Raw genomic sequence first — 23215 nt, 5'->3', positions numbered from 1 at the left:
GGCAACTCGAAATGTTCTAAATGGACAGAACCGTGTTGGAAGTTGATAAGAAAAATTCAATAGAAGGATTTTATGACAGTAAAAGACGGTTGCAGCAATAACAGAGATTTGAACCGCGGTAAGGAAGACGGTAAAAAAAAGCAACACGGTAACAGTGTGCCGTCTGTGGGAAAACATATCCCTACTCAAAAAGCTTATCATGTGTTATCTTTTGAGGGTATGCCACTCGTATGCTAGGTTACTGGGTTACCTGAATATTTAATCTATCGAATCTTAAAGAGACGCATTGAGAACCGCATCAAATAGATAAAACCGAAGTACACGCACCAATCTCGTACCATTTAAAGGAAAACCGATACACACCGTTACTGACAGTTGCCACAAGGCTGACAAATCTAAAACAACAAGAAGCGAAGCTTAACGATTTTTAGTTCAGAAATTTGACCAATGTCAGTACCAAGCTAGTTTCTACCGTGTACTAACAACTGAGGTTACTCATTATTTTGCATTGGGACGCCCTGTTTTTGCTTAGCGCCAAGTGAAATTTTATGGTTAGTTAATCTCACTCAACGTAGAAGTACGCTGAACACTTATAGAGTACTCTAACAGGATATATATCTATATTTTTTTCCGTTTCCCGACTAAATGAAACCCAAGAGCATTTCCTATATAATGAATGATTTCACTATTTGAATATTCCCTGGTCTGGTTTTTCGCCTCTTTTTTCCTGTATAGACAAGACCACTGGACACTGCACCTAGCTTAGTCAAGCCTGCCTAAAGGCTTTTCCTTTATTTCTTTTTGTCTAGCTAACAATCGTTTTGTCCTAGCAACGTTAGGGCCTCGCCTTGATTTAGGCGGGAGCGGAGCAGAAGGCGATTAAGAACTCTGAGGGTTTGTTGGATTACACTACGCATTGTTACCGCAAGAGCAACAAAGATAGGGCAAAAGAAATTGACGCCACGTAATGAAAAGCTATCTTGCTCTGAGGGTGCGTTGAGCGTTAACTGGAAATGGCAAGGAGGAAGTATTCTTCAAGTGATGGAGATCTTTTGTTGTGTTCAGTTCTAGTATATCGTTGTTTACGGGGGCGACATAACAAAATATTCCGAGGAGTTTTTGCACGCGTGAAAAACGCAGTTAGTACGACACGGCTTTCACAGATAGGGAACGCAACGCGTGCACTCCAACTTGAAGTTCATGTCGTTAGAGAAATACACGAAATACGTCACTTTTTTTATTGCAAACGCCAGCTACGATGAAGCTAATGAATTGTTAAAAAGTTTGATTATGGCCCATCAATACAATTTAGATCTGCCCATTCTATTAATTATTTATGTATAAGAAAGATGTTCTGCCTGCCTAGTTGATACACGACAGATGTCCGTGTAACAACGTTGTATAACTATTTTGTTAGCAAATGGCTTTTTTAATATGGGCGTTCCTGGAGTATTTTAACGGAAAAGCCAGGATACGGTCGAGTAATTCCATGGTGTTTATAAAGGGACGTCTGTAGTGTTAAACTACAGTGTGTTGTTTTCCATTAATACTCGCAGCTGATGCTAATCAGTTGCTTTTTATGTGGCAGGAGCCAAACTGTGTAGGCCGTAGGCTTTTTAACGTTATCATAAAATAACAGCGGGTGTCCTGTTAAGACTGTCAGATAATTTTTTTGAGTATAACTTATTTGGCTAAGTGTTAATCTTTTTTCGTGGCAGCTTTATACAAAGGACCTTTTTAATATACTATGGGATGATTAAAATATAAAATAATACATGGTGTCAGTCTAGCATGCCAGTAAATACAACAGGCTTGGGAGGTGTCCTTCGAGGTACGTTTCGAAATAAGCTTCCATTTATCCTGAGATGGAAAGCGAAGCCTGGGACAGCTCAAAAAAGCTTTTTAGAAATGCATCTTGTAACTTATCCTACCTAATATAATATAGTGTCTTCGTGTGCACATGATCATTAAACGAAAGGTTGTCCTTACTGGTCTTTAGTATATATCTCTCAAATCAACGATTTTGAATAACTTTAGTCATGTGATTAGTAAGTTACCGTTCAAAATGAATATGTTATAATAGATATTCCCCGTTTACGAAGCAAAAATTGTATTTTGTTGTTTTTACGATTGTAGACTTAAATGCTTTATTATATCGTTTGTGTTTTATGGTAGCTACCACTGGAAACAGGCGAAACACCTAAAACTTACTTCGGTATAAAACTGTTGGTTTTTAGGTACGCGCAATATTCACCTATTTTCACAAAATAAGAATACTATATATTTATATATAAAATATTCTGTATTTACCAAACTACACGACAGGTGTGGCTGAAGAACAAAAACAGATAAAGTGCAATAATAACGATATAGGTAAGAACTTAAGACTATCCATGTGTGTGGGGCGCACAGCCAAGGTTGAAACGTTCTAGCGGGGAGCCTTTTCCCCCATTCATTTATCTACCCTTAACGTATAGGGTTTCTCCCTTACAGAAAAGCGTTTACACACATAGAGAAATGGTTCAACGTTTTTATTTCCTGTTGAATATCTGCCTTCCTAATGGTTTTCAGCGTTTGAGTCGTTGGACATTTCTTCTCCTCATCCTCTTACGCAGAAATCATCTCAATATCCAGGCAGGAGTAAGAGTTCGAACTAATGAGTCACAAAAATCCCCAACTACCCCCTGGGTTTGTCCGCATATAGCATAACGGTGACGTTATCAGAAACTGTCATTGACTGTTTTACTAGGAAATAAATAGGAAATGGCAAAAAAGCAAACTTATTCGTGCTTCATTATAGATAGGAGATTAATGATGACTTTCACACATGGGCTTCTTTTTACGATGCGACGTTTACTACGTTATTAAAAGGAAGTTTATTTAATTTAATTGTATGTACTAACCCTAAGCTATCAAACACTACAAATTTAAGAATTTTGTAAAAAAACATAAAAAAAATGTGCCATTTATTAGAAAGTTGGAGTCTTTGTTGTTATTTGGGAAGATCAAGTATCGTATATTTGTTTTTGTATTTTGTGAACAATCCAATTTCAGACGGCATCGCGATACTAGCGACGGCAGTCGGCGCATAAAATCAGCCTGCTACCTGGATTCTGAGTGGTAAATTGGACTTAACCGTTTGGGTCGAAGAGGATATCCACTTTATCTGTCTATTGTTGGCGTGAAGCGTGGCCTCGATGGAGGATGGGGAACGAGACCGCGATAAAACGCTTTCAACAGAGGGCATCAATCACTTGCCCCTCCCACGTGGTCGGTATAAGGTAGGTTACGCAAGCTTCGTTGACTGATATGCAAGGGATAACTACACTGTAGCCGATCTTAAAAAAAAATTAGTAAAAAAAAAAGCTCATGTTGAAGTAATGGTAAGTCACATTTGAAGGACACTTAAACTTTGAACTAAACAATTTCAGCTTGTCAACTGACTTTAGGGGACCGCCAATCTTAAAGCCCTTCTCTGGACACGAAATGACCTGCATGTATATACAGCCGACATACAGTTCAAAATACTAATGATCCAGAAGGCTGTTTTGCTGCAGGCAAATATCATACGTCGCTTACGCAAGTCTCTCATTTAATAGATTCATCGCGCATTACCGTATCTCGTCGCTTAATGAGATGGCAGCTACAGGTAACTCTGTTTTCGTGGGGCTGTTCTTAATCTCTAGCGAGCTCCCTGTTGTAGATGTCATCCCATTGCCTTTACTTTGTCTATAGCATATTCTCATTTTTTATGCGTAGCTTGATGAAGATGGCGCTATGAGTAGCCAGCTATTAGTTTTCTCAAGCTATTTTGCCATAGGAACATAGAGCTGCTTGTAACGGCGAACCATAATCGTTCTGTTAGAACAGTGCGCTCCAAAGCCTGGTCCGAAAATAGTAAATCGTTAATAATCGGGTTCGAGAAAAGAAACACTTAACACGGTTATCAGAAACATTTCAGTCGAGCCATCAGCGAGCCGAGAGAGATTTCAGAGAGCCGAAGACTCCTACTAAAGCTACACACCAATGTGTTAACAGCTCGTGACGAACACCACTTACGAACCCGCGCAAATCACTGCTGCCACCCAGAAACTAAAAGAATATATGTATATGCAAAAGGAAGATTTTTATCTTCTATTTTGCATCACTTTAATACTTAATAATCCGATTAGGTCTTAAATGTCTCCTTTACCGAGCTCTAGCATTATGTTTATCAGAATATTTCCTATGAGTTTCAGATCACCCTGTAGAGATATAAAAGTTGGTAGCTAGTCATTCTATTTGGCCCCATTTTCCTATGAAAAAGCCACACAGTTTGCTGCCAATGGACATTCTACGTATGTTCGATCTTCGGTTATAACACGATTCCCCGATGAGTCCTTATCGTTTTCTCTGTAGGAACATGTTACGAGTTGCCTTTAGGGATCATCAACATCAATAAAAAAGATAGAAGCTTCATTACAGTAATCGCCTTACGAGTCGTTATATTGTGCACGTTTATTTGATCGCACCGCAACTGCGGTACATCTGACGTTGAATTAGTTGCTTGTTAAAGGAGATGTTGTACAGGAAATGTGTTTCCGTTCCCGAGCGACAAAATACCTCTTCTTCGCTCATTGATTTAGCCGACCCAAGTACACAGAGCACGTACATATAGATTATTATTCTTTATGGATTTGTGGTGCATATTCTCTACGCTAGTAGATACAATCACGTAACTCCACTCCTACAGTGGATCGTATCTCGTGCGATTCCGGCTCATAAGTTATCATCTACTGCGCAAGTGTATGGCCAGTGCAGCCGTCGAGACATTAAAGAGAAATACTGCGTTCGCGCACCAGAAGGACTCACGACAGCCATAGGGTTCCATAAGCGGAGAAGGCACACCGCACCCCGCCAACCCATACGAATACCAAAATAAGATGTCCTTAACTGCGCGACCACGGTTGCCGTGATGTGACGCAAGACCCCCTCATCCAGAAGTGAGTGCTGGAAGAGCAGCAATGCCTAATGTTTGTGTTACTATGCGGGATTTTATTAATACTGCCTGCAACTATCTGGGCTGTATCGGAAGGTAATAAACAAAGAACTGTGAAAGTGGAGATTTTTAACCGCGTGCTACCTAATTCTAAGTGGCAGGAGAAGGGAGGTGGCTAACGATTGCCCTTGCTTTTGCCCACCAACGTAATAGCGTCTTCATATTGTTTAACGGGCTTGTTGCAACTACTCAAGAACATCCGGTTTTTCCTGTAGCTTGTCTGCCGGTAAGTCTCGGTTTTTGAGCACCACTCTACTGTGGCGAAGTTCGAGATGCTATGAGTCAACATATTCGTTTGTTGCGTTTACTGATCGGTCTAGGGTCTCCCTTACGTTAGCAAAATTTTCGCATAGTGCAGATGCTTTTTTTCTAGAGTTTTACATCCAGCGATACTGTGGTTAAGCATTAACTCAGACATCTGGCTGGCTCCGGCATGAAACGAGGTGTATCTAGGCTTGCTTTCAAACATAGGCCATTTCACTAAGTGTGCTTAAATTTAGTGAGCAAACACTTTAGTATTGCCCTATTGCGAGGACCACTACTGCGCATGCTGCGATGCAGCTCGACGAGCCTGAGTATAAAAAAGAGCTCAGTGAGAGGAAATGGCGCAGTTCGGCGATTGGCAATGCAAGACGGCAGAAATATGAGGCGCGGCTCATGTATATATACTGTAACCCATGTGGAACTAAGAGATTTACGTGGAGTGCTCTTGAGTGCGTCTCCTATTGAGTTTGTTTTCGTGTTTTTCAGCAAAATGCATCCCTTCAAAAAAAACGGTGAAGGTCCGCTTTTAAAGCATCCTTAACATTTCGTTGCCGATACCTTGTGAAACTCTCTCGTGACGTTCTCCGCCCGACCTTTCCTTCTGCATATTGGTAAGCGCAACTGCTTCTGCAGGGCGTACCCGCGAGTGGCTGTGGTCATAAAGTTACCGCAACTAGCAGTTCATGGGGCTTGTAAAAGGTCGACAAGCAAGTTGTGCTGAACCCCAACTATGGGATCTCCGGACGATATGACATCGACAATTCAGTCAGGGAAAAACCTTCAGGCGAGGAGAGACAAGGCCAAAGAATAACTTGCGACAATCGGTACAATGGAGAGTTACTCTCTTTTTCTTTAATTTCGCTATAAACATGAACAAAGACTGGGAGTTCCGTAGTTTTTCGAAATAAAGAGATTTCCCGCAGGTTACCATTGGTCCTTTCTAGGCGTCGGCGCACCTCTTACGATAGGTATGATGGCGCGAGAAACTCGAGTAACTAAGTGCGCCACATTGTGACGTACATATAGAGATGCGCGTACCCTTCCACGTCGAATAAAGTCCTGCGTCGAATAAAGAACTTAACAGAGCACACTTGTCAAACGTTTTATGGAAACGGAAAAACCGTACGACTAAACACGAACACGGTGCACTATATCGATCTTCAAGCCCACAGGTGTTGATATAAGAATGAGTAGCACGACCGAATGTGCGAATCCTACAGTCTTCCCTTTAAAGACCTGTATTCTGCAATACTATGTAATGCGGTTAGGTAAATGCAGGTTCGTGCTTGCAAATAGAGAGTTCTATAGTGGTATTATTAAAACGTTTTTGACTATACGAATGATAGCAAAGTAAGTCAATTTGTGGTGTTCAACTATCATTAAAACGCATACGGCATGATATTACGGAGGTCACAGAAACAGTAATTTGTGAACTTTCCGTCACAGTTGAAGAAATGTATTAGACAAAGTGAAGCAAGATCTCTCGACAAATTTACATATAGTGAAGTATAAAGTGGAGACCCTCAAGCAAATAAGTAATTTTTACAAGGGATCTTTTGTTCGCCCTACACAACACGAACAAGAAATACTGAACCCCAAGATGCAAAACAGAGAGATACCAGCGATATGCATAATATGTTGCTGAGGCGGAAAAGGCAGGAGGCAGAAGTTGAAAGCGCTTAACAGAGCTCTACGTAAAATCAGACATCTCTGATTTACAAAGCAGCGAGAGCTGCTTGGGTGCCCCTGGGGTTCATCGATTAGTTGTAAACATGGCTGATAGCGGTAGCTAGAAACTGGGGAAGGACATAAAGGAATGTAACGAAAGCTTTTTAACCATATCTGTGCGTATAACTATAGCAAGTCTGCCGGCTCCAGGGAGTCCAAGATTTGTCTGCAGTACCGGACGGAAAACACAAAGTACATGGCTGTAAAAGTATCGAATATATCTATCTATATGTCGGAAAGTAACTTTGGATCAGGGTGCCTCAAAATGGAAAAAATTTAAATCTAACGTTACAAATAAGCGGGCATCTAATTAGGTGAAAATGGAATTTGCATTCTACACAAATACGGTTTTAAATATAAGCCTTAATTTGCATTTACATCTATCCTAGCGTTAGCACATTTGGTCTTCCCTTTATAGACGTTCGAAATGTCAGTTCCCTACAGCATATGAGTCTTTTTATTCAATTTCGTAATTTTTGCCTGTTGGTGCCCGATCACAGTATTTGTCCTATAATAGAAAAAAAAAAACATTATAGACGATTTGTTGAGATTTGAGCTATTCATCTTTTAGAATTTAATTTAATCCTTAAGTACTTGGGACAATTACGATACAGGTAGGCTCCGTGGACATGTTGAACGGCGTCACTCGGGATCGAGGCGTCCTCTTCCGTATCTTTTATCCGTGCGATGAAAGGTCGCATATCGTGGAGGATGTCGACCGCAGAACAACCTGGCTACCGCAACCAGAGAAGAAGTATTCCGATGGCTATGCCAAGGTGCACGGAAACCTTACCTATTTCACGCACAAGTAAGTCCTCTGAAATGCACTTCATTTCAATTTTTTTTTAAAATTTTTTGTGTAGAAAAATAATATTCTTCACATAATAATGATTTTTATGACACATATATTATGACGTCTGGTATCGACCGCGGGACTTGAATTAGTCATCTGAACGAATTCAGTTAACTGGGCCGGAAAAGCATTATATACCTTGGACTGTCGGAAAAACCGTTTCTAAGCCAAAACTGAAATAAAGGTTTTTTTTTTTTTAAATCTATTTCAAAATAATAGTACCGGATAAAATATGCGCTATTTTGATCAACAGCCTACCGTCATTTTCCTGGTAATACCATAATCCTATCGCCGTATAACTTCCGTAGTTTCTGGGCAAAAATTGTGACAAGCAGCACTAATAAAAGAGAGACCATAACGGATGATAGCTAGATGATGCGAGATCTGCGGATGCATTAGAATTTCCTATCCAAGTTCCTTCGAATGTCAGGCAGCTAAAGATGTGCGTGGATTGTTATTATTATCGTAGCAGACGACGCTTTTTTCGTTCACTAGTTCCAATCGATTTTTTCAATGGCTTGTTGTAGCCTACTTACCTCCGGACCTGATAGAAATTCGAACCATTTGTTTTTCCGGGCGATAGCAACCCATGATGAATCATTTTCTTCTAATTTCGCCAAACATATAGCATCAACATAATTTTTGGTGTCAGTCTGGACTTTGGTACAGATTCTGGAGCACATTTTTTTTATTTGCATATTACTATCCTTTCTTTAGATGGCTTTATTTCATTGGCTTTTTGTAGAATTTTGCAATTAAAAGTACGATCGGGTAAATTCTATTGCGTCAGTTTATGTGGCAGTTAAATATCGAGCTTTTTTTTTGAAAAAGATTTATTCAAGTGATATAAAACTGTTTAACAGAGAAAGTTTAGTCCCACAGCGGTATCATGGGTACTCATATGTCGGTTGTCTCCCCCAACTTTTGCAATCGTTATTTCATCAATTTTTTCCGCACTAAGGGGAGCATTTTCCATATAGAAATTCTCGAAACGAAAGTCACCAATCATTCTTGGGCTGTTTCCTTCGATAACCCATCTTGACCATAAACAACACAAATGTACGGGTTTTTACACCGTTTATGCCTTTATGGTAATAAATTTATAAAGTATGTTTTTTCGAAAAATTTTGCTCATTTGAAAGACATTCTATCTTAAATCCAATTAAAAGCGTTCCAATATTTTTAGTACATCTAGTGCCGCTGAACTTCAGCTTCTAAAGCACACCAACGCCGATTTGACGCAATTCATATGACGTGATATTTGTGGTTTTAACGTCGTCTAGCTTCAAAAACGATAATTAGTTTAAACACTTAATTAATGACTAATTAAACAATTTTTAACGACAGCTGAAACTCGGAGATCTTCTGATGTTCCGTTTTTAAAAGCTAAATAAAGTTAGCCATACAATGAGTTTTTTCGCAGTGTCATACACTGTTATTATCTCGTAGCTGCTTCGTATAACATGGAGATTGGATCTCCGATCAAACTGCCACGGCTGCTAGCATGACTGCACTCTTATTCGTCTTTATCTAGTAATACCACTTTCGAATAAACGCCTCGATAAAACCGCGCATCCTTTTCTCGAGAAAGAAACGTTGTAGTTAAATGTTTTATTCTGCATATGTTATACAAAATGTTGTACAAAAAAACCACCAATGGTGTGGATTGGAAAGGCATGCTGTGTTCTTAGAGTGCAAAGGGACTCTTCTCATCGTTGACTAGGTACTTATTCTAGGTCTTCTCACATCATACATACCCTGCTAGCTCACGTCCTATTTCTAAATTTTGGTTTACGGGAATAACACAGTAATACTTGTTCTTTATTAATGAAATTAAATTGTGGCAGTGGCAACAGCACATCCGATTCGTCTCCATTATATCTAAATGTTTAGTTTTACGTTCGGTACCGCTATTGGGCTTCATCAGACGTCGTGTTGCCTCCCACCCTTCACGCAACGAGGTATGTCTATGCCGGGATTCGATCCTAGACCACAATATATTTCTATAAGTTTAGCATCAAATACCTTTACCACTAAACTATCACGGATGTCGCAACCGGTACCTAAAATTATCCAGTCACTCTGTACACTCGCCACTCATTTACAGTCTGCTACTGTAATTTACTTCATAGAAAGTTCGCTCTCTACTTCTATTCCGCATGTATTTTCTGCTCAGTGCCTCACAAAATGGAGGGTGAATACATGTAAAATGAAATACGGACTAACGGATATTGACAGAGGACGGCCGATGGTTAAGGATCGGACGCGCGCTCGTCTGGAGTGGAGGGCCATATCCGTCAAGTACGTAGCTTGCCGCATCTTTCACTCATACAATGTGTTTATCGTCAAACCTCAACTTCCTTCTGTTTTCCTTTCGAATAGGCCCCTATTTGCCAGCAATTTCGACTCCGCACCTCAGCCAATACATGGAAGCTTATTCTTCTCTTACCTTTTCCCTTTTCCCCAAACTCCTTGTGCTAGTAAGCTCCGAACTCCGTTGATCAGCTTTGGCTAATCTCTGATGTTGACTGTCCATGTTTAGCCGTTTGTCTCCCCTTCTCTACCGCTTCTGACAGTCTACTACTATTGTTTGCTACATCATTTATTATCCGCCGAAACGATAGGTGTCTGCTGACTCGCCAACTTCGCAGCATCAAATCCGTACCTTCGCTTCCTTCGATGAAGAGCCTGCCTCGGATTGCCAGCGTAGGCGTAGGGGTTCGGTTCTTGGCCTATTTCTCGTAATGGGACTGTAACCGAACGCGTGCGTCGCCTGGGCTGGCAGTCCGAAGAGGACTTACACATTACTTCGTGAAGAGACGGGAAGGTAGCGAATCTCTTTGCAGTCGGTCGCTGTCGAATTAGCAGGGAATTGATGTGTCTCTCTTATTAGCGATACTATGGAGAGTGATCTGTGTGGGAGGCGGTTGGCAAGAACTAGGGATCTTTTCTATCATCTATCTATACGTATACTTTAAACATTGAATAGCAGAATGAGTGAAAGAAAAAACTGAGCCAGGGAAAAGAAGATAACAAAAATTCGCCAAAGTCATTAAACTTGAACAGTGTTACGATCAAGAATATAAATAATACATAGTCGCTAACTCGGGCATGGTTAAGGTATAGAGGTCCTAGTCGTTATTAGTCACCGACCCACGGTTTAGTCCTTCACAATAAAGAAGGCAAAAGCAAAGAAAATATTGCATCTCTTGAATATCTTGATATATAGTGCCTTCTGATTCGCCAGGCTTCATCGTATGAAGCTTCCTCTTCTATAAAATAATCCTTACTTGAATTTATTATGCAGGTCGTTGGAACATTATAGATTTCGCTATGGAAAACGTACGGGTCCATTTCAAATATATTTGACTCGTTTGCTGATACTGGAACATTAGGCACATAGAAAAAGATCGAATCCCCGTCTGTTATTTTTCCATCTATTAGAACGTGCGATGCTTACAATTCTGTAATCGTATGTACATCCTGCGAGATACCGTTTCCATGCTGACTTTGTCGACTATGGATTAAGCAGAGAAACCATAGAAATTATATAAGTTCTATCCCTGTCTAATTATATAGGTGAAAGTACGAGGTTCACTTTTTATAGACTTGTGCGACGTTTGTACTTGTCACAATGCTCTTGTAGGCATAATAAAAACCAGTGACCCCCAAGCAGGGCGCATTTGTCCAGGTCGAAATGCCCACTTCGGGACGAGGCAGTATTGTATAGAACGTACACTTTGATACGTCGTGAGAGATGGTGAACGCAATAAGGGTATAGAGACTAGCGAGATATGAAGCAGTCGTAAATGCTTTCGTTTAAACATAACGTACTACGACTAACATAGTCGAACCCGGGATATTTTGATTTGAGTTTCCTATAAAATGTGTCCCTCTTCCGCGAAATCACTGACTGATCGAACTGTTTCAATGCTATAGAAATTTGTTTGAGGCCCTATAAGGATAAGTTTAATAGAAAACATAAACACGAAAAAGATCAAAACAAAAGTTCGTTATTACTCGCACTAATGAACTTGCCACTTCGAAATTTTGGAAGGGTCTACTTATCCAGTGTTTATTTGACCTTCGATATCTTAGGCATAAATCGCGCAAATAGTTCTGCCTGCGTAATGCCAACAAAGAAAAGCATTACGCGCCAACAGCTTGCAAATTATTTTCTTTGGATCGAAGACCCTATCGACACCAGCCAATAAGCACGCAAGTGGACTACTTCTTAGTGAGACGAAGCGATAATTCTCTGCCAATCCGAAATCTCTCCCTCGAGACCTATTTTGGATATACCTACAGCGATAAGCAGATTAATTGTCGATAGTGTGCCTGTTGTTTCCCAGGGTGTCCTTTATGGGAAGTAAATACACTTTGCGATACTACAATGTTTCTAATGGGAAATCGTTTGCCAATGGCAGATCCGATCCACGGATGGGCAATCAGATAACGAGATGCTGCGCATCAGATCGTAATTCATTTAACTCGACTGTTTTCAGGAATAACGAATTCGTAACGCAAGGTTACGTTTTTTTAAAAAGAAATTTCTTTTCTAGATTGAGATGAACATTTGCGGCCGGTCATGTTTCTTTGAAGGTGTGTTTTTTCTCTATTTCTATGAGTGTGGAAAATGAATGCCAGTTAAGGTAGATGGGCAAACTAATGAGGGGACGTCGTTTGAAGTCGCATAATTTTCCGATTAGAAATCCGCTCTTCCTGCACGCCTCTTCATTTATTTCTCTCTTTTGCCTACGTATAGTTTCAAAACATTTCAACAGATCCTCGAAGACTTCGACCGCCCCTGCTATTCCAGCAGGTTCCTATGTATAGTGTTAGCCCGCTGTCGCCAGTAACTCCGAGAAAATCAGAAAGAAGTCAAGAAAGTGTCAGATCAGTGAGGCCACGAGTCGAAGCCAGCTATCGACGGCCTTGCCACCACCCAATAGGTCTAATTGGGCCAAAATGGCTCCATGGACATTTCAGAAAAGATTGCAGCGTTTGTCGCACAGACTAGTGCGTGCAAAGACGCCGGCAATTCCGGAATCATTCGGGAACCGTTCCGTGCTGACACCGCTGCATTCTCGAATAGACTGTGTCCGTTGAAGCAGCCATGCTATGGATAGAAAGAACCAAGACTCGTAGATTCGAGATACACAAAAAAAAAAGTACAGGCAGTAATAGAAAACAGCATAACAAGTTGGAACTGTTCGCGCCAATAACAAGGCCAGTCGATTAGCAGCGCTCCTTCAGAAAATTCAAGTGGACTCAAGCTAGCAGCCCCCCCTTCGTCGCACGATATCGTACATCGCTTTTTCATTATGGTAATCCGGTGACGATTGGCAGCTAGAGCTTGAAGCAGGCGAAAATCAACAACTAAGAAGACGGAAACGAAAAGAAGAAAAAAAAAACAAACACTATCGGATAGAAAGATATGTTTTGTGGGGTGGGAAGGATTCGGTATTGTGAAAGGGCATAAAGTGGTACTAGTTGTTCAATATCCTACATGCTATTGATACCGCTATATTAGCAACTAGTTACTTCAGTTTCTCTCTCAACGTACGTTTTTACTTTCTACGAGGATCGAAACAGTGTTGGAGTACTAGGAAATATCGCGGGTGTAACGCGCAGGTTTCTATTATAATTAGATGGAGACAGTGGGATTTAGTGTTCTTAATAAAGGTTAAAACATGCAGGATAAACACAAGAGAGTGAGTTAATGCTCTAGGATAATTAATTATTGTTAGATAATTAAAAAGGATTGCGCCAATGTGTTGTATCGTATTAGTACAAGTATTGTAATATATAAGTAAGTGTCAAATAATAAGAATTTTATATACTCGTCATCAGTATCACTATTGGCAAACTACACTATTTCATTAGGAAAATAGCATCGAGTAGATTACTGACATTTGCAACCTTACGACTCCGTATCCGTAATTTCCGCAATACAAAAAAATAAACTAAGTTATCTAAACATTACTTATTATTATAGACGCTTGAAAATGCGCTTAGAACTTTTTCTAAGAGTAGCTTGATTACCAGACATATACGTATTAGTGTACTCGTCATCAGCCTTGCGTTATCTGAGCTCTTCTTTAAAACAAATTTTTTAATCAAATATTCCAGACAGAAATGTTTCCAAATCGTGAATGGCTAACATACAATAATAGCAAGTGTTTAAATCTCTTCTTTTTAATTTTACTTGTTTTTACTCGATTATTTATATAAAGCGGAATATTTCCTTTAGCCGACCGCGATTCATTTCTCGATCGTTCCTATTTTTTCATTTCTCGTTCGTAGGATACTCGGAAAGCAAACAGCGTCCTTATACGTTCCCGCTACAACGAACGGAAGGCCGGTGCGAGAGAACCGCAACGCATTTCCGCTGGTGCTTTTCTCACACGATATTGGCGAATGCCGAACTACAAGCTCGTCCCTCTGTATTGAGCTTGCCTCGCACGGCTGTGTCGTTGCGGCTGTTGAACACAGGTAGAACACTTTTTGAAGAAGGACCGACATTTTTAACGTCAATAGCCTAAAGAAATATCGAAACGCTTAATTTGTCTCGTTTGTATGTTTAGTAAACACTCGTTAGCTTAGTATTATCAGGACAACTATTTTATTTGAGTAGGCCGTTCAATAATAGGTACGCAAACACGACACGTCAGGTGGCCTAGAAGGTTATCTCTCTAGCTATGTTTTTTGGATTACATTTGCCTGATTACTACCGTTTGAATGTGAGAAAAATAGTCGACACTTGCAGGACCATGGCAGATTCTTTCGGGTGAGTTCTGACAAGGACGAAAGTTTTCGTTACTATGTTGTACAAAAGTTGCAGCCGATCAGTTGATAGCGCTCTGTAATGGCTACAAGAGCAAGAGAATTTACTATAATTATTTACTATTATTATTATATTATTCTAACTTCCCAAAGGGTACGTGTACAATTTTTATTGGAACTATATAGAAGTTCTTCAGTTGGAAATATATCAATAAGGTGTACTTACGTAGGCCATTATACGGCTGTGCGCAAGTTCGGTAAAATCTTTCTCCTGAGAGGTTGTTCTTAAATTGTTTTTGACGTCGTCCCCGTAAATGCATCCCTAGCTTTTTTACCTAAACACGTTTTCGAACCAAGTTATCACTGCAAAATATCCAAGAATTTTCGCTCATTGTAAACGACATAGCTCCTGTAATCCATTAGCTAATCGAAACAACTGTCCTCTGCCCTTATCTGCGACAAGAACAAAGTTCCCGCAGTACCGGGTCATTTCGTATGATATCTGCCCGCTTTGACACCAGCATTCATAAGACATACAAACGAAACCATAATACATTGTGCCCTTTCAGACTAATAATAGCGTTACTCATTGCGTGTGTTGCCTTTTGTCGACAAAGCCCCTAAGATAGGAAACCCATTTCAAAATCGCTTGCGTTACTAAGAAAAAAACTCTGACGAGTTTTTTTTTGCTAAAAATCATCCAAGGATCCACTACTATTTTATACAGGGCCGGGCACTTCTCTTCCCGTCGTCCCTAGCTCCGACCACCTCCTGTCCGATGCCAGAATGATCTCAGTTTTTCTGCACCAGTTACCAAAGTTAATATATTCATTACCTATGCTATAGAAGCAGAAAATAGATGGCTATCAATTCCGCCCTGATAACGCCTTTTTCGCGATTTCCTCTGGACTACGCAATGTGTACATTTGTCTATTGAAGTTTTGTCACTGAATCTTTTATTCCTGCTGCCCTCCTACCAATTACGGATCGACAGACCGCTAAACCTCTCTTATCCCTTTCTTAATCTGAGAACAAGCGCAAAAGTACGCCGCTGGTATTTTCCATATACGCTTGTATTATATACGCTATATAGCCTGCTGTTATATGTCCTTTCTATGATTTATGATATGATAGTTATATTTTAAAATAAGATATATGGTCAACTGATTTATGACGCCATACTTCATATTATGAACGTGCGATCTTATTGAGGTAAGAGACTCTTCGACATTGTTGAATTCAACCTGTACATATATTTGACAACGGCGATGGTTAGCGTCATAGTTTCTGCAGTATATGTGTATGTACTAGTATATCGTATATGCGACAACCGAAATGTCGATAGTTCTTTTCAGTTAAAAATGTAACTTTCTCCTTGTTGAATCGATGGCCGCTTCTGACTTTCCCCTTCTATGATCAAGGTTATTATTTATAAGAAAGGCTTGGCATGTTTAGCATAAGATGCATTGCTCACAATGCTCCTTGTAACATTTCATATACGATTATAATTAGAACTATTAGTAATTGTGACCAAGACGTTAGCAGTGTATCGTTATTATGTCCGCTATGCAAAATTTTATACCATGTGTGCGACTGATCGTCGAATATAGTCAATCATTTTCTCGTTAGCGGTAATAATGACCAAGGGCGACTGATCTCACTACATCGAGTGTTAAGCTGTGCCTCGTTAGTTCCCAATCCGTGTTTTTCATGTGCAGTATTTCTTGCTATTTGACGCGGTTCCATGTGTCAGCTCAAGATCGGGCCCACACATAAAACCTAAGACATACCAAAATTAATTGTATCTTTGATATTTGGCTTGTAAACGTTCCTTAAGATCCCTTACTAAACCTGCCTATCCCATTATGAACAACTTTGGAAAGGAATAAACCTTTAAATAAATAAATAAAAAAATAAATCCGCTTTAGGGTTTGAAATGCCCCAATTGGAAAATACCTTGGACCTCCCAGAACTGCTGCGGTAAGTTAGGAGTTAAATCTTCAAACACGAGGACATCGACTGCCTCGAATCCTTTAATAGCAATCCGCGTGCAGGCATCAATATTCTGCACGCATAACATTGTGTATAACTATTATCAACCTTAAGAATGTTCGACAGTGTTAATATGATTAAACCTGACAGCATTTAGAACTCAGTATTTGTGTAGAACAGCTTGGTATTTAAGTCTTTACCAATGGGAACACCGAATTTCAGATAAAACAGTCTTTCTTCAACCTTCCTGATACGCTGCACCTACCTCAGAGTCACTTCATAGCACGCTATCCAGTTCTATTTTGAGCCAATGGCTGTTATTTTCAATAACGACAGAAAAAAACTCATTAATGAAAAGCTTTTACGTTTACTATAACGCGTAAAAAACACTACGCTCTTATATATATGTTCGTATGAACATGTGTTGCGGGCATCGATTCGAAACTTAAAAAATACGGAGAAATTTAAATTTGTCACGTTACTAAGTAGGCTAATTATGGGAAACGATGAAGTGTTAGTGTGAATATAATTAGTCATTATTTTTTCACATCTGTGGTTAAATATGCTGTACACTGTGCTTAGGAAGAACAAGCACAAAAAAATGTGATTATGATCATTATATATTCGATATGGTGGAAGTATGATTGTGTGACGCACACAAAGTTAATTATGACGATCGGATCAGAATGTTGCGAGCATCACTTGTACACCATAAAAAGACCAATAAGGCAGTCAGTTTTGCTAGAGGTATAGGAAAGGGACCAGTATCGATTTGTCGAGGACTTAAGGACGAGGAGTAAAGCGCTGACGTTGTGATATGGGGTCTGGCCGTACATTCTTAGTTTTATATATTCGTTATTTCTGAAATGTGGTCTCTTTGCAGCTCATATGATTGGTCGGTAATAAGATGAATACAACAGGTTTGAAAATAGGCGATCCGAGGCAATCACTCAATAGTCGCACATGAGATATTCCTTACTTACTACACTGTTGAAACTCGGGAAAAAATCATTCGAACATGCTCCTAAAGTATCTTCTCCTCTAAGCGGGCCTGACGTCACTCGCACCAGTTGATCTGATCCGGCAGCCGATAAGGACCGACAATGGGCTAGGGATGAAGGCACACGACACTAAGGATCCGCCCAAGCAGTCACAAACCGACCACTTACACGCCAACTTACTATGTTTGCTTGACCGAAGAAAGGCCCCAGGCTATAGGAAGCTGTGGGTTAAGAAACGACTAAGGGAAAATTTGCAGCCATCCGAAGGAAGCGCCAAATTAACTGCTCCACCTGAGGTAAAAAACGTCTACGAGAAGCCCTGTAACGAGCTAATCGTCTCCGTGCCATTCAGCCAAGAGGACAACTGCAAGTGAAAGGTGTGGAGACAACGGCTGCTCAGTTTAACACCTCTGTCTGCTCCCTTTTGGTATTTTGTTCGGCTGACAACGCTGATTACTGACCATGACTGCCAGGGCTTCGTGAAAGTACTGGAATCTGTGAAAGGGACAATGGTACATGGTAGCTATAAAAAAAAGGGTAAACGATAACCCAGTCTCACACATCGACATAAATAGAGAGCATACAAAGGAATAGGTGGCTGAGAGAAATAGACGGGGTACTGGAGAGTTGGACTGTAGGGTGTCTCACCCAGTGTTTATTGCCAAGCTGTAAGCTATGTGTTCTGCCGCTGCACCGTAGGTCTCTGGCTGAAATCTTCGAAACCCTATCCTGTACGGGATGCCGTAGTGAATCGTATAACTTGCTGCAACGTGAGACGTGAGGAACGGGAAGAAGCCTCGATGTTCCGTGCCATTCATTTAATCAGGTTATTGGTTAAAGCGGATCAGGATAAAGGAAAAAACGGATATCCCTTATCAAAAGAGCCCTTTACCAAGGATATTTGAAGGAGTTTGCTTTTTAATATGGTAGAATGAATTATGTCTCAAATAAAGACTTGCGGAAAAGGGATATTTTTGGGAATGATTTCTAAGCAGTTACTCACGATTTTTTTCAACGTTTACCAATCTCCCCCCCGCTATTCATGTACTAACCGATACCCGATGTTCATCCGATAACTCACCGTTAAGCGAAACCCGCAGAACAGCGTCACCTCGTTTGGGATAAACAGCAAAGTGCGCTTTCGGCTAGAACAAGGACATTCATTGCAGGAGCAATTTGCAAACGACAGATACACCTGACAAGGGCAAAATACACTAACTGAATTAAGGACACTCTGTTGAACAGATCTTGTGAGCACTAGGCGATTAGCCAGAAAAATATACCATCCACCACTGGGAAGAACAAATGCAGACAGAACAAAGACGACTCGATGAAGGTCAGACGGGGCTAAGCCAATCACTGGAACATATATACCGGATAACATGATGCTCGCGTGAGAAAGCTTTCTGGTCGCTTTATAGAGGTTTGGCACAAATGAAGCAAAATATGGAAAGCTAAAATTAAAGTATTCGCGTAGGCAAGATGGTGAAAGATTGAGTATAAAATAGATGTTGATCTAATTCAGAAGCTCGCAGGAAATCGCCGTGGCCAACTAATAGTTTATTGAGAGATGCAATAAAAAAGGAACAGAAAGAGATAAAGACTGCGCACAAGTTGTAACGACCGCGGGAACCTGATACTGTTATTCTTGTGTATTTTCCTTATCACGCGTTGTACGAGCATCAGTGTTGGCATCGTAGAATTGTGAATAGTGGAAGGGAGAAACCCAACTGTGAGACAGTCAGGAAATCAGAAGTGGATTTTTTGATTGGATATGGGACTGGCATATATATGCCTTCAGGCATCGACAAGATGAATATGTATATGTATAATTAGCCACTCTGTTATTATAAGATGGTGAACACGATGTTTCAGGGATAATAGGCACATGCATGCTGAGTCTAGAGGGTCGCTGCTTCAATAACACGATTCAATAAACTCTAAACGATAAATGTATTGAATCCGATTAAAGTCTAGTAGTTTTTTTTTTCACGTGGATACGTCTACCGGTTTATTGTTACAAAATATAAATACTCTGACTTCTGTTCACTATGCTTTTATCTGTGTTAACGATTAATTTTTTTGTCGGCCTTGTTTCAGGGACAATACGGCCTGCCGGACATTCTATGTCGAACGGGTGACAGTATCGGCTAGCTGCAATGCGAACGGCGAAGAAGAGGTAGACACTGTTGACGGTGAAAAATCCCCCAATAATCAGACTTGGGATGAGGATAGGGAAGAGACGGATGAGCCGCTTCGCGGCGAAGAAGAGGTTCCAATGTGCGAATCTACTCTTGATGATGATGAGGACGAAAGTGATTGCGGTGACAGCGTCCAAGGAGAGCAGATCAGCACAAAGGATGGGCAGCTAAACGAATCCGCTGATGAAACTGACACATCTGCCAAATTTAGGACAAAGGTTGGCTGAGGATAAAAAGCAAATTTAAGAAAACAGTTAGCAAATTTTGAAATGATCAAGTATAGTGCTGTAGAATCTGAAAAATGAATAAAGTAGATGAAAAAGGACCATCGTATATCTCACACAAGGTTTCACAGAAGCTTGGAAGTCTAACGAACATCAGATATGTTCGAGCAGATAAAATCTGCTTTCGTACTCAATTGCTTGGCCTACGGGTGACCCATCAAACATCTTTTGATAGGCCACAATTAAATTCGGTTTTTCTCACTATTCCCTGAGTTCCTAATGAGTCAAAATCATTAAGACAGTACTAATCGGGTGTTTTTTTGAAGTGTGTAACACATGGTCCACAACCAGATAGTTAACAGAAATGTTCATATCAAACCCCTTTTCTAAATCGACTTGTAATAAATCATATCTAACGCAGTGATTTATCCTTACCTAACCTATGAATATTTATTACCAGCCCTTTACAGCCGTACTCTAAGGAGCTTCTAACGTTTACCCATACCTATTCGCCTTTTTGTCACTTTAGCGAGCATTTTTCTGTTGTTTCTGTATCCTAATATGTTTCTGTACCCTCCGTTTATGCCCTTTGCTTTCTGTATATAGACATTTGGCCAAAGCAGAACCGTCTGGGTGAACTATCGATCGATTGAGAAATCGCCATCGCTCTATAACATCCGCCTACGCCAGCTGCACCGCCGAGTGGCTGAGCTGATCCGCACGCTAAATTGTCTCGAGAAGATCAACGCGCGAAAGGCGTGTCGAAACGAGCTGCCGGACAACTGCTCCGCGGCGCTCGCCGGTATCATGGACCTGAACCGAGTCACTATCGTGGGTCGCGGTTTCGGCGGGGCCACGGCCTATATGACGCTGCAGATGGAGGAACGCACGCTGTGTGGGGCGGCTATCGATCCACTGATGTTCGTCATTCAGACGGACCGCCCCATCAACGTGTGTCGACCACTTCTGCTCGTTTTGAATAGCCGACATACGGCCCGCGAGGACGTCCGCATTATCAAAACGATGTTCCGTAAGACGTACACGACGGCGTACACTCTGTTGGGGTCAGCCAGTGACGCCCAGAGTGATTTGCCCTTCGTCCGCCAGCCCTCGCTGTGGAGTTCGCTAAGTCTGTCGTGGCCGATGGTTGCCCCGGGATCGTTCACGAGTCTTGATCTCGGGAGCAGCCTGCTTCTTCGGTTCATGGCAGACAAGTGTAACTTTTGCACTACGTTTATGGGGCCTAACCGCGAAAAATATGAAGACTACGTCCAGCGAAAGTCTAACCTGATTGAGGCCGGCGTTAAGATGCCGAGTCGGCTGTTCTCTCGGTATACGAATGCAAGATAATTGTTGTCGAATAGAAGTCGCGGGTGACAGGAAAGCGCCAAGAGAAGCAACGATTTTGTATGAAGCAACAATGTGAACACTTACATGGAACAGACATTGAGTAGCTGAGAAAACCAGATTGTCTATAGATCATCCTAGACCTGTCGCCTAGACGCCGGTGACAAAGCGGACGTTCTTTCTTGTATCTCCGTAATCTCTGTAATCATCAGGCCATGTAAAAGGGGTAAGATTCAGCTGAAAAGGATAGTCTGCGCTATCTGTATAAAGAATGTGAACGTAAAGTCGGTTTTTCTGGTGGCTGACAGTGTCATCTTTGCGAAATCTAGCTGAAACTGCTAATAAATATTAAAGAGTCCCGGGTATGAATCGTGCATGGCTCCGGACCGTTCAATATACCGAGAGAGAGAATGAGGGAAAATATGACGGAAAGGAGCAGAAAAAGAAGCGAACAGCGCATTAGTTTTTGCGGCTTACGGAACATCTCATCATATCCGATCATACTGTATCTAAATATAAAGGCTAGATACGCACTGCTGGGACACGCGGGCGCACTAAATACTTGAGACAGACGTAACTAGTATATTATTGACTCCGAAATAAGCAGATATGGGAGTAGAAATGTGGTCGAGCGTTGATCAGAAACAGTCCGGTTGGAATGTGATAACATAAATTGTAAACGCCGCAGTGATACGTGCTACCTGACATCTGAAAAATTTAACAGGATATCTGACCAGACTGCATAATAAAATATCGTTCGTCCCATAATAAAACCCTATACATTTAGTCGGCCGAAGATACACTGTATTCGATTCCGCAACAGCTGCTCCCTTGCGTGCTACTCTCCTGGAAACAATTATTCATCGCCAGCTACCAACTTGATAGCGAACTTCAAATTTCGCGCGTCAGTGCTATACAAGTCTTATACGAAAGTACATCGTTTTTATTTAATTTCTTTCAAATAGACAAGACATGCTTATATAGCTATCAGACTCACATACGACACCCACGCCGCTGTTTACTCTATTGTAAACCGGAAACACCTATAAAAGTAGTAGTTTATTTCCTATCGAAGTTCCATTGAACGCAATTAGCAGTTCGTACTACATGTACTTAAGTTTCTCGTCGATTAAACTTCGAACAAAGGACATAGTACATTCAGTTTACAAGTTGGCCTAAGGCCACAATAGCCTGCAGGTGACCTTCGCTTACAGAGGGTACATTTTCATTGTTATCTAACAGTTTCAAACATTGCGAATTTTGTGAGAGGCTTCACAGAAAACCATGTGACAGTGATACTTTTATCCCTTAGCCTGCAAATACTGAGCATAACTTTTCTATGCGTATGTATATTCGATCATACTCCTTTCAACCTATTATATAAATTATTATTTCATTTTGACCTCTTCGTTTCTCACTAGAATGATACCAGAAGCCTTTCTGTATCACCCCCTTGATTTTCCCGTTTACCCCTGACGTGCCCAATAGAAACTACTGCGATAGATTTTGCGCGTGAAATTTGAAAGCAAGCGGATAGCGGCCGAAGATTGGCCGCTAGCATCGCGACCATAGGCACCACATCTAGCCTTGACGCGACTTTAGGTAGCGAATGATATGCACAACATTTGCCAATTACTTTTGCGAACCACCCAGGTCTCTCAACATTTTATCGTGATTTCTGCTATATACATACTATAAGTTACAGGAATGTAAGCACACACACACGTACAGACTCAGAAGTTATATATACTTCTTTGTTTCGAAATATACACATTCCTAAC

General features: G+C 40.8%; 1 protein-coding gene and 1 long non-coding RNA gene across 9 annotated transcripts in view; one reads left to right on the top strand and one right to left on the bottom strand.

The window, feature by feature from the left end:
• LOC111259198 (platelet-activating factor acetylhydrolase 2, cytoplasmic) overlaps positions 1 to 23215 on the top strand; it is a 55123-nt gene extending 31908 nt beyond the window's left edge. For 6 of the 8 annotated variants that reach the window (XM_086967792.1, XM_086967791.1, XM_086967793.1 and 3 more), the window contains 5 exons: positions 3055 to 3285; positions 7649 to 7838; positions 14190 to 14378; positions 19763 to 20081; positions 20694 to 23215. In XM_086967792.1, the coding sequence (XP_086823918.1) occupies positions 3198 to 3285; positions 7649 to 7838; positions 14190 to 14378; positions 19763 to 20081; positions 20694 to 21437 (1530 nt within the window). In that variant the 5' untranslated portion in view covers positions 3055 to 3197 and the 3' untranslated portion in view covers positions 21438 to 23215. Of the gene's footprint in view, positions 1 to 3054; positions 3286 to 7644; positions 7839 to 14189; positions 14379 to 19762; positions 20082 to 20693 lie in introns of all 8 variants that reach the window. The other 2 variants (XM_022831015.2, XM_086967797.1) reach the window with 2 other exon arrangements.
• LOC111259199 (uncharacterized) lies at positions 14282 to 19757 on the bottom strand. The gene is made up of 3 exons (XR_002679482.2): positions 17645 to 19757; positions 14618 to 14755; positions 14282 to 14365 (listed from the first exon to the last, which is right to left on the bottom strand). It is a non-coding gene; the product is annotated as an uncharacterized LOC111259199 (long non-coding RNA).

This window comes from Varroa jacobsoni, unplaced genomic scaffold (assembly GCF_002532875.2).
Source record: "Varroa jacobsoni isolate VJ856 unplaced genomic scaffold, vjacob_1.0 scaffold_305, whole genome shotgun sequence".
NCBI classification, from domain to species: Eukaryota; Metazoa; Arthropoda; class Arachnida; order Mesostigmata; family Varroidae; genus Varroa; species Varroa jacobsoni.
Note: the sequence above shows the minus strand (reverse complement) of the source record. Positions and strands in the feature narration are given on the sequence as shown.